General features: G+C 32.1%; 1 protein-coding gene across 4 annotated transcripts; it reads left to right on the top strand.

The window, feature by feature from the left end:
- The first annotated feature begins 6027 nt into the window (after positions 1-6027).
- Positions 6028-10785, top strand: LOC100249256 (protein FAR1-RELATED SEQUENCE 8). 4 transcript variants are annotated; one of them, XM_010656512.3, is made up of 3 exons: positions 6034-6165; positions 6313-6378; positions 8297-10785. In XM_010656512.3, the coding sequence occupies exons 1-3, from the start codon at positions 6097-6099 to the stop codon at positions 10391-10393; spliced, it is 2232 nt and encodes a 743-aa protein (XP_010654814.1). In that variant the 5' UTR covers positions 6034-6096; the 3' UTR covers positions 10394-10785. The 4 variants fall into 4 exon arrangements, with proteins under 4 accessions (XP_002263391.2, XP_010654814.1, XP_010654816.1 ...); XM_010656514.3 differs by lacking the exon at positions 6313-6378 and adding an exon at positions 7844-8065 and having other exon boundaries at positions 6081-6165; XM_059739619.1 differs by lacking the exon at positions 6034-6165 and adding an exon at positions 7844-8065 and having other exon boundaries at positions 6264-6378.
- Positions 10786-12709: the final 1924 nt, after the last annotated feature.

The following is a 12709-nucleotide window of genomic DNA, read 5'->3' as shown; positions in this document are numbered from 1 at the left end:
TCCAACCTAAATTAAGTTCGGATTGAAAAAACCTAACACAAGCTCAACTTGAGTATTGAAAATGATTGTCCAATCCCACCCCAATGTTGGGTTGAGTACGGGCAAGTTTACCCAAGTTGCACCCCTTATGATAGTCATTAAGATCACATTTAAAAAAAAAAAGATCAAAATTATTATTTATTATTATTATCTAACAAGTCCATTGGCACAGGATGCAATGGCCAACGGGTTAAGGAGCCATGCTAGGCTGCCAATTGGGCTTGCATGGGCTGGGCCAGCACGATGGTCCGTATGGCCCGCTGGAGTCTGGTCGGCGGGACCCAAAGTTTGAAAATCATGTCCCTCCAATTCCTATCTCTCAGATGCGCAGAGACTGTCTGCAACGGCAATGGAAGGTTCATTCCTGAAACTGATAATTGAGAAAGGTCCCAGAGGTGGAGAAACCCTAGAATACCAACATTGAAAATTTTGTAAACCATGTATCAGTGAGGATCTTTCAAGTTCATTTTGGTTGTTTATCCTGTAGGTAGTCTGCCCTCTTTTACCATTGTATATATGGCAATGACAGAGTCTACTTTGAAGGATTAGTTTCCGAGTCTGTTCAGTATTGCTGCCAATTTGGTGAAAAACAGCTGTGCTGATTGGAAATCTGAGTTAGCTGACTGGAAGTTTGAGATAGCTGAGTCCTTTATTATATTCAGGATTTTGGGGGTTAGAGAGGAAAGGAAGGAGATAGGTTGGTTTAAATTGTGGTTTCACTACTAAATCCCTTTTACACAACCCTTTTCTTTTAGTTCTTCCTCCTTTCTGGCTCTGTGCCTGCAAATATAATGCTCTTTGCTTGGGAAAATAGCTTTACTCTTAATCATCTTTTGCTTTGGTGGGGGCTGACAAACAAGAAGAGAAGTTGCTAACTGCTTTCTTGTTCATTCTTGAGTGAAGGAGACTGTTGAGTTGCAAAGGAAACTTCAAGGATGCAACTGGAGAGTGTGAAAAGTGGCCTCTTTGAGTATCTTTTTGGAGCTTATTTAAAAGGTCGAATTGAAGGATTTTTTTATAATAGAGCGACCAGGCCTATGTCTTAAAGTTATCTTTTTGAAATCTCCTCATTATGAGATATATCTCTTGGGGATGGAATTCTTTTATTTCTAGATTTTATTAATAGGTTTGGGTTGGGTTGAGCCATCTTTTGGGGACAATGGGTTTTTTTTTCTTCTGTTGTTTGTTTCTTGTATGATTAATCTGTATGTTGAATATGCCACCTTCTATTAGGTGCTTGTTTAATATATTTTTATTCAAATGTATGATCAAACGTTCCCTTGACCAATCCTATCTACTTTCCTTATTCTTGCCATTACTCCTTTTGTCAACTTTTATGGTTTTTGAAAATGATAATGGCATAATAGAAGATACAGAAAGTCACTTTTGTCTATATTCATATCCATTCTATTATGCACAGTAAGGCTTTCAGGCTCCATGTTATCATTTGATGTGTGGGGATAAATTTATCAAGGGAAAGATGCAATAAAGGTAGGCATGTGGGAGAAAGTGAGGCTAGTGCCCATAATATCGATCCATACTACGTTAAAGAAGAATAAAATACTTTATCTCTTTTAGGAATAAGGATGGACTAACACCCTTGGAACTAATGAACTTTAGGTTCTTAAGAGAAAAATATGGATGTTTATCTTATTTTTTTACGTAGCCTTTCCCCACTTTTCTGCAAGTCCCAACAAACAAAAAGAGGAGTGTCTTCACTTTGCAACAAGAAGAGGAGTCATGCTGAAAGGATATCCCTTTAGAAGGCTCTTGCTCAATGTCCATTGACCAATCAACTTGTATCTAGAAAATTAGCAATGATGAATAAATCATTAGTTGTCTATTTAGCATTTGATATAGACCATACTTGTTCATTTCTTATTTCCTTATTTAATATTTACTGCAGGAATTCATTGATGCCTCTATTGAAAAGAAGAAAGACAGTTCAGTGGTGCTAGAACTTTCTGTTACTGCAGAATTTTTTTTAAATTTTTATTTCTATTTATTTATTTATTTCTATTTATTTATTTATTTTAGCAGTTGCTGCACTTCATATAGTGAATATATTGCCCTATATCAATTAAAAATTCCTTTTTGTGCATTTAAGATGATAAGGAGAAATAATGCAAATGGAATGGATGCACTCTCATTCATGGGCTTGTTTGACTTTATTCAATTCAATTTCATTGTCCCCAACATGCATTTTTATGGGATCATATCTATATATAGACATCTGTTGATAATTTTTTGGTTTGAATTGTACAACACACATAAACAATTCAAGTACTCTTATCCTTTATGGTTTCCCTTCTTTAAGATGTTGAGATGAAGGAGATGTGGCAATTTCATGCTCTCTAGAGTTGCACTAGTAGTGGCTTAGAAATTCCCCTGTGGATCCGAAGAAGGCAATTAGCAGGTCAAGATGTAATGAGCAATGAGCATTCTTATGGATAATGAAAATGGGCACAAAAGGTTAGCATCACCTGAACTGATCTGATGGCAACCGTGTTCTTGGAAGATTTTATTGACTTGCATTCTAAGTTTTCAATAATTTTGTTTCCACTTCATTTGATTTTAAGTAGATTGAGGGGGTGAAAAATGCTCATATTGGCTTCAGATTTGGACTTCAATATATGAGGAGCATGCCCTTTATTGTAATACAAACTGCATATGGGGAGTTGGCTAAAGAATTCTTGGTGCTTTGCCAATCACTAGGAAGTTGAGATGATTTCCTTGGTTTTAATTTCATCTTATAGGAGATCCAGATGCTATCCTACTACTTATAGTAGCAAAAAACTTCTTACCAAAGCTTAATTCCTTTGTTAAAACAAAAAATGATGGAGACATATTCTCCTCTTTGAACAGTGTAGCTAGCTAGCTTTTAGGAAGCTTATTGTAATTACAAATAGCAAATATATGATACCCTGCTTCTCATTTTAGTCATGTTAGATTGGATTTTTTCATCAACCTCCATAGGTGGCATATAGGCTCATGTTGATCAATTTTCCAAGTATGAAAACATGATTTCAGGTTAAGGTAAAAATATTGGTTTCGACAAATATGTCATCAACTTGTTTTATGAATATAAATGGATATTTTGACACAAAATATCGATGAAATAAAAATTGATCAAAACTTATGGAAATGTTGGAAAAAATCTTAAAAATGATATAAAAAGTATAATAGATATTTTGAAGTTATTTTATTAAATAAATCGATATATGTATGATACAATTTGTAATATTAAATTTAATTATATTGCGTTGATCAATAAGAAATATGAATTTTGTAAGTGTACATTCATTATTAAGTTACATTAAAGGTTTGATCTTATTAAATATTAATATTTCGTATATATTACATTATAATGACTGTTTAGTACTCAAATGATAATCGATGTGGTTCAATGGAATTGTTCGATGAAGGATTTCCATTTTGTTGGAGACAATATTGGTACCAACTCATTGAGTCTCAATAGTATCAATTTAAAAATCTGAACATGTCAGACATTGGTATCTTGAGTCTTCCTTGCTACCTCATGAAAGATTTTCATCTTATTGGAGGCAATATTGGTAACAACTCATCGAAGTCTCGATAGTATCAATTAAAAATTCTCAACATGTCATGCATTGATATCTTGAGTCATCTCCGCTACCTTTACATGGATGGGATATTGGAGGTGCACTTATATGATTATTTCAAATCTTCCTTACATTTGATATGGAATGTGGTATAACATTTGTGTAGAAGGAGAATAGTTAGACATACCATAGTTTTCATTGGTTAAACTTAAACCTATCACATAATTTTGAGGAAGTTGACTATAACCCATCATATAAGGAGGATAAATATTGGTCTCATTCAATGAGTTACTAAATTGCGTCTTTTATACATTGGACTCAAAACTAGTTGAAAATTAGTTCTCGTTAAATGGTGTCATCCTCAGTTCTCTTCCTTTATACAGCTTCCTAATAGCTCCTACACCTAGACCAAATCTTCTAGAGTCATTGTCTTTATTTTGTGTGCAGTACGTGAAATTGTCTTCTTAAGTGAATAAGCTCTTGGATATTGACTTTGTTGTTGTTGCCTAACATCCCCTCCATCATTTCCTGCATTATCATCACCTTCATCATCAATTCCACCTCTTTTTAAAACATTATAATCAGAAGTAGAAGTATCAATAGTGTTACGTCTACTACTTTGTCCAACACTTATGGAATTAATCGAAGATTGGGAATTTAATGCCTCCTAAAATGAATCCACTATGTCTTTGTTGAAACTCTCGCTATGAACCTTTTCGAACGACACTCATTCAACATCAACACCTAATTCTTGAGCATGAGTGGTAACTCACAGATCAAGATTTCTGAATTCATCATCTAAGTGTAAAGACATGATCCATTGGAGTATTTGATTCTCCTCTTCTTTATCCACCTCCACTGAAAAGTTGGGGTTAAGCTGAATGATTTTGCTCTTTTGTGTGGATGAGAGTGAATATACTCTAATTTCTCTCATAGGTGGAAAATGGTGCAGTTTGTTATAAAACTTTGATGACCAACTTCCTTAATGTACACGTATGGTTTTCATACATGAACTACTATTCAACTACAACCAAATTGATGATGGTATGAATACTTACATTATAAATCTATAATAATAATAATAAATTTAATTTTCTTTTAACAAATAACACTCGCTAAGGACCATTTGTGATCTAGTTGTGATTGTCGCCGGATCACTGAATCCTCTCTTCACATCTAGAAAGAGTATAAGTTATGCATTCAATATTCCATATATTAATATCATATTTTTAGTAAATATTGAAATAAAATGATGAATGAAATTCTTGTTTGATTGAATCAGGTAATATAATACTTTTTAGTTTACCTCATTTCCAAATTGATCAAGTGTTTTGAACCTCGGGTCTGGTTAAGCTAAAACTTCATGGACAATTTGAAGTAGCTTGGGATTACTACCAACTCCAAGCCTATATTAGAATTAAGGATGAAAATATCAATTTTTACAAATATGTTATTAGAACTAAGGATGAAAATATCAGTTTTTACAAATATATTGATAATTTGATTTTATTGATATGTCGAGATATATTAGGAAGTATTGGAGGATATTCTAACATAAATTATCGGTGAGATGGAAATTGATTAAAACTCATGAAAATTTTTAATTTTTTTTCTAAGAATGATATAAAAAGTAATAATAGACATTTTGAGGTTATTTTATTAAATAAATCGATATATGTATGACATAATGTGTGACATTTAATAATAATATTCATAATTTAAAAGTACATTTTATAGAAATTTATCTAAGGATGTATTCAATGATATAATAGAAATAATGATACATGTATAAGTATTTTTTATTTTAAAAATATTGATAATTTTATTTATAAAATTATATTTATTTTATATTTGATTATTATATAAAATACACAATAATTAAAATTAATCTTTTATAATAATTTTATTTTAGTTAATCAATATATATATATATATAAATGTTAAAACTAAGAATATGACGATAAATAATGCTTAATTATCTGTTGCATAAATAGGATATTGAAGTGTTTTTTTTTTCGGGTGTACCGCCTTTTATTATATGACACAACTAGACAAAAATAAAAGTTCTTTATTAGCTAATATTATTTCATTCACTTTTTCTTAATAATTTAATTACATGGTAAGAGATAATTACATATAAATAAAATATTTACATTTAATTTATATTAACTCTTTTTTAATATAATAAATCACCACTTTTTTATATGAGTGATAAAAAATTGAAAAAGTTAATCATTTATTAAATATAACTTTTTTATGTTTAATTTTAATTAATTTTAATATTAAAATTCTATTAATTTTCATTCGGTTAAAAAAAAAAAAATTTGTCTTGGTTGGGCTATTTAAAATTTAGAAAACCCATTGTGTAAATATAACAAAATGCAAGGACTCAAACTGAAAAAAAAAGTAGTGCAGCAGCTTAGGGTAAACTAACCTCTCTTACGTTGACAGAAGGCGTGTGAACCTCTATGCCACCATGACCGACGATAGCACCTTTTCTCCGAGCGACGATCCGCTTTCGCCAAACCCAAATCTCGAAATCACTGTAAGCCCTTCCTGATCTCTTCTGGTTTTTCCCTACTGTTTCCCAAATTTCCTGTTTCTATGTGTGAGATTATCATTACTCTGTACACTCTATTTTAGGGTTTACTTTTTGATACCATTTTCAATTTCGGTAAACTCTGATGAGTAGAAAACAGCATACCGTCTGTTTGGCTGCTGGGAAAAGCAGAGAGAAGAAAACAGAATAGATGAGAAGGTTTGAACTTTTTATGTTTTATTTTTTGGTTGGTTTAATTTCCAAGATAATTAACAAATTGACTAAATTAAGCTCAACAGCTGCATTGGCTCATTTTGAGCAATTTAAAATTCAAAATTTTAATTTTCTTTCTTTTCCTACACTTTCTCAGCAACCAAACGGTGCATTTGAGTTCTGATGAGAAAAAATTGTCTGTAAAAAAAAAAAAAAAAACTGATAGTTTTTAATCCAGATTAAGTAGGTGCACTATGGCACTGCTGTTCCCAGGAGAGAATGAGGGAAGGAAAGGAAAACGTTGTGGCTTGAGAAAGTAATCTAATTTTAAGTAACTTGAATCATTTTCATTTCCTTTCGTTTTTTCTGCTACCCAAACTTGTGATGTTAAGGGGAAAAGCGATTTCTTCTTGCACAAGTGCAGTGTTTGTATTCAATGCAGTGAAATTTAAGGCTATGTTTCATAGCCAGAAAGTACTAATGAAAGAAAAAAGGAAATGTTAGGGAAAATGGTTTTTTGGTATTTGGTTGATTAAATGCAAAACAAAAAGTCAAATACGATTAAAATTAATAAAATTAAGTGAGATGAGTTTGAAGAAACAAATAAAAATAATTTATTAACTTTAAATATGTATATTTTTTTTTATTTTCCTTCACTTTGTTTTGCTTCTATTTATCCTCTCTACTTTCTTTTCCTGCATTTCCCTTTAAATTTTCCAAGAACCAAATAAAGGGTAAGTCTATTAGGTTGTCTGTCAATGCCTAATTATTTTTAAATTTAATTTCTATGAAAAAGGGGCTGTTATATCTTGGCATGAAGTAGAAGAATTGAAATAAGAGTAGCATTGAAAGACTTAGAATCATAGATCCTTCCCAAGATAGTACAAATAATAAAATGAAGCTTAGAGAACTGCAATGACCAGAAAGGAAACACACAAACATTGATTCTAACACATTGTAAAGTTCATATAACATTTTTGAATGCATTACAGGTGTTCCAGGGCTTCTACATGGCTCCTTTTCTTTAGGAATGCTAGTCCACTTGGCACATTTAGTGCCCGTCTGAATAAACTCCCTGTTTTCTTTTTATAAAATTAGAAATAGCAGGAACTTCTATATAAAATAGGGTGACTCTTATATAAAAAGTATGGACTTATGCCTTTAAAAATTATTGTTAATTTTTTTTAAAATTTAAGATAGTAAATTTTTTTTAATGCCTCAATTTTTTTAATAGTTTTTAAAAGTCACTACCTTTTTAAGATAAGTATAAAAAAGGTTCTTTCATTTTGTATATGAGTTACTATCATTTTCTAACTTTAAAAACCAAAAAAAAAAAGTGTATCCAAATGACACCTTAATTATCCTCTATTTTAGAAATTGGTTATCAATTTAGGTTTTAATAATCCTTTTCTGTAGGGGTTAAGTCAATAAATGATGATTTAAGTTTGAGTGATACTTCTTCTATGGGCAGCCTGTGATGGAATGCCTAAACCCAGTTTCTCCTTCAGTCAACTTCTGTCACAGATGGGTCCAATCTCAGCAAAGGCCAGCATGAGTGGTTGGTATTGGTCCAATTCATATGGATGCCTGAGTGAGTGCACAGAATTTTGTTGTAACATCACATCCGAGTGACCAGCCACCATAGATTGTTTGTATGGTTGCACGTGCTAGTAAATCATCAATGTAGTATATGGTGAGCATTGGACTGCCTCTAAGATTTTAGCTGGTCTGTCCCCAAGCTGCCTTAAAGATCTATCTGAACAGCTTTCGTCTTCTACTTTCTGTGCAAAATATTATTAAAAAGTTGTGAAGGCTAGCAAGTTGGTTCATATATCTTGTTTCTGTGGCTTTTTTTTTTATTGCTTCATCCTATTAATGCTATCCTTTTCTGGGATTGATGATATTTTTTTCTTTTCTATTCCAGATGGAGGAAGGTTCTGAAAACAGTGAGCAACTGCTTGATAATGAGGGCAATGACCTTGAGAATGAGTGTGAACAAGTGCTTGAGAATGAAGGAAATGATCTTGACAATGATTGTGAGCAAGTATTTGAGATTGAAGGCAATGACCATGAAAATGTCACAGATTTTGATACAAGAATAGTTGATGGAGAGAATGGCATGTCTCAAGGGAAGAATTATCTCCCACCAGTTGTTGGGATGGAGTTCGAGTCATATGATGATGCATATAACTATTATAATTGCTATGCTAAAGAACTGGGATTTGCTATCAGGGTGAAATCCTCATGGACAAAACGTAATAGCAAAGAGAAGCGTGGTGCAGTACTCTGTTGCAATTGTGAGGGTTTTAAAACAATTAAAGAAGCAAATAGTCGAAGGAAGGAAACGAGAACTGGTTGTCTGGCAATGATAAGGTTGAGGTTAGTGGAATCAAACAGGTGGAGGGTGGACGAAGTGAAGCTAGAACACAACCATTTATTTGATCCCGAAAGGGCTCAAAATTCCAAGTCACATAAGAAGATGGATGCTGGGGCCAAAAGGAAGGTGGAGCCGACACTTGATGTAGAAGTACGAACAATCAAGTTGTATCGAACACCCGCCTTAGATGCAATGAGCTATGGAAACTCAAGTTCTAGTGAAAGGGAAATTAATAATCATACGGATCAGCCCAAGCGCTTGAACCTTAAAAAGGGAGATGCACAAGTCATTTATAATTATTTTTGTCGGGTGCAGCTAACAAATCCAAATTTTTTCTACTTGATGGATCTCAGTGATGATGGGCATTTGAGGAATGTGTTTTGGATTGATTCTAGGTCTAGGGCTGCCTACGGGTACTTTGGCGATGTGGTTGCATTTGACACAGTGTGCTTGTCAAACAAATATGAAATTCCACTCTTGGCATTTGTTGGAGGAAATCACCACGGGCAGCCTGTTTTACTGGGTTGTGGGTTGCTGGCGGATGAGACACCAGAGACATACATCTGGTTATTTAGGGCCTGGCTTACATGTATGTCAGGACGCCCTCCACAAACTATCATTACAGACCAGTGTAAGGCCTTGCAGAGTGCAATTGCTGAGGTGTTTCCCAGGGCACACCATCGTCTTTGCTTGTCACATGTCATGCAGAGAATTCTTGAGAAATTGGGAGACTTGCAGGAAAATGAACCATTTCGAACAGCATTGAATAGAACAGTTTATGACTCTGTAAAAATTGATGAGTTTGAACTGGCTTGGGAAGATATGATCCAGCGTTTTGGAATCAGGAGTCATGAATGCCTTCGAACTTTGTACGAAGATCGAGAAAGATGGGCTCCAGTCTACTCAAAAGACACATTTTTCGCTGGGTTGTCCACCTTTCAACAGGGTGAGTCCATGAGCTCATTTTTCAATGGTTATGTGCATGAACAGACTTCTTTGAAAGAATTTTTAGACATGTACGAGTTTATTCTACAAAAAGGGCATCAAAAGGAAGCTGTTGATGATTTTGAGTCCAGAGATTCAACCCCCACATTGAAAACAAGATGCTTTTATGAGTTACAGCTCTCTAATGTATACACAAAAGAGATATTTGAGAAATTCCAAGGCGAGATTGAGATGATGTCTTCTTGTATTAGCATAACACAGCTCCATGTTAATGGGCCCATAGTCACATACATAGTCAAAGAACGTGAAGGTGATGTAAATATGAGGGAAGTTAGAAACTTTGAAGTTATGTATGATAAAGCAGGAGCTGAGGTTCGATGCATTTGCAGTTGTTTTAACTTCAAAGGTTATCTATGCCGACATGCAATGTGTGTACTCAACTACAATGGTCTGGAAGAAATCCCACTTCAATATATCCTGTCACGATGGAGGAAAGATTTCAAACGTCTATACATACCAGATCTTGGCTCCAACAATGTTGATATCACGAACCCAGTTCAGTGGTTTGATCACCTGTACAGACGAGCATTACAAGTTGTCGAGGAAGGTATGACATCTCAAGATCACTACATGGTCGCTTGGCAAGCATTTAAAGAATCTTTGAATAAGGTTCGACTTGCAGCAGACAAGCATGTATGATTAAATTTCTATATTAAGCTGTAAATTCATGATAGCATCGATTGTTGTTTCAGTCTTTTGTCTGCGAAGCTCACTGGGCGAGCTTCAGGGTGCTTCAGTGAAATGATTTTGAAAGTTTTTGGGAAGGTGATGGGTTCAGGTTTTGCCCTACAGTCATTGTAGGCATTACAGAACAGAGGAATTTCTTACTGGGACCTGCAATTCCAGAATCATTTCAGTGAAGCACAGCCCATGCGTGCCCAGAAACTGCCTTTTGCTTTTGTCCTTACAGCCTGTTCATCTTCGTTGAAGGTGTTTTTTTGTACATGAGGCCTTGTAAATTAGCCGTGGTGCAAGCCTTTCTGTAAGGCTGAACTGGTCATATGCAGTTGAAATATTCTTTTCTTTTGATCTCTCTTATTGTCTATTCATACATTCCAATAGTGCTTTCAAATTTGTTTCAAAGTAAAGGATAAAGTACACACCAATTTAATAAAGGGAAAATTGTGTTTTGGGCCAGGGCCCAAAAATTAATGTATGTATGGTCCATATAAGTTTATATTTAAGCCCAACACCCAATAAAAGGGTGGAAATTAAGAGTAAGGATATTGTCATTAAAAAATTCCTAAAATACATTTGACTATTAAATGAAAAAACTAACCAATCAAATCACCTTTCTCATTCTCTCTTTGACTCTTTTTGTCTTCTCTCACCTATTTAATAGTGGAACCAACTTGAATCATTTTTTTTTTCATCAAATATGAAAAATGGTTAAAAATTATTATTACCAAATGTATTTTTGAAGTGAATAACTTTTAAATACCTCATCAAATATTATTCTTTTTTTCAAACTTACATAATATATAATAAATATTTTTTAAATACATTGAAAACTTTCATAATATATAATAAATATCATTCTTTATTTCAAACTTATATTATTTCTCATATATATCAAATAATTTTTAAACACCTCATAAAATATTAGTATTATTTGTTTACTCTAACTTGTAAATTAGATATCATCAAATATTATATTTTTTCAAATTTATAGAACATATAATAAATACTTTTTAAATACCTTATAAAAAATTATTAATTTTTTTTTCTAACTTGCAAATTAGACACATGGTGTTTATTATTTTTTCAAAAATAATTTTGAAAGTGTAAATAGGGTAATTGACCGAATTAAAGTCTTCAAAAATATTCAAAATTTCTCCATTCCAAAATTACCTAATTGCTCTCCACACTAATCCTAAATATTTTTGAATAAAGATTTAAATATTTAAAACCATTAAAATAAATACTTTCTTATTAAAGCAATTTTTTCAAAGTAATAAGATAAAAATCATGAAATCTTCAAAACTATAATTACAACAAATATTTTTAATTTTAAAACTAATTACTTAGGGTTAATTTTTTTTCCCCAAATATCATTATTGGGAAAAATATTGGAATTTTCATATGAAAGTTAAATAAAGTACATAACATAGGTATACAGTCCTTGGGTGGCAAGGAAAATAAAAAAGTAGTTTAGAATCAATTAAAATCATTTACAAATGGTAATCTTGTACACCTTTGTACAATTAGTACATTTCCCTTGTACAGTTAGTGTAATACCCTTATATAATGACACAAATTTTATATCACTTCTAAGTTATGTGTTCACGTAGAAGTGTTTAACCATATTTCCAATGATTTAGTTGAGAAGATGGTAGATGATTTAAGGTCAATTTTTTTTTCTCCAAATATTATTATTGGGGAAAATATAAGAATTTCCATGCTGGAATTAAATAAAGTGCATAACATATGTGTACAATTCGTGAGTGATAAGAAAAATAAAGGAATGACTCATAATCGATTATAATATTTCACAAAGGGTAGCCTTGTACACCTTTGTACATTTAGTACACTTTCTTTGTACAGTTAGTGTAATACAATTGTACTGTATAAATGAATAAATAAAATTTATTATTATTTTATTTTCATATAAAAAAAATAGTACTAAACAAGGTCTTCAATTTTCATTTTAAAAAATAGTTTTTATTTTTTAATTAAACATATTTTCAAAAAGAGACAATATAGAAAATAAAAAATAAAAACTAGAAAAATATTTTAAAACCAAACTCAAATATAATCTATATAATTTTTAACTACTTGTTTTCATCTAAAATAAGTAAATATACATTTCAACCCTTTTATATAAGAAAAATTTAATCTCTACTATGTATTGATATAATCCACTTCTAAAGTTAGGTCATATGAAAACATTTTAATTGAGTACTTAAAATAAAAACTTTTCATCCATCCTCTTTCTTTCTTTTTCTTTTTCTTATT

Source organism: Vitis vinifera, chromosome 9 (genome assembly GCF_030704535.1).
Source record: "Vitis vinifera cultivar Pinot Noir 40024 chromosome 9, ASM3070453v1".
In the NCBI taxonomy this organism is placed as follows: domain Eukaryota; kingdom Viridiplantae; phylum Streptophyta; class Magnoliopsida; order Vitales; family Vitaceae; genus Vitis; species Vitis vinifera.
The sequence above is the reverse complement of the archived record's forward strand: the minus strand, read 5'-3'. Positions and strand labels throughout refer to the sequence as shown.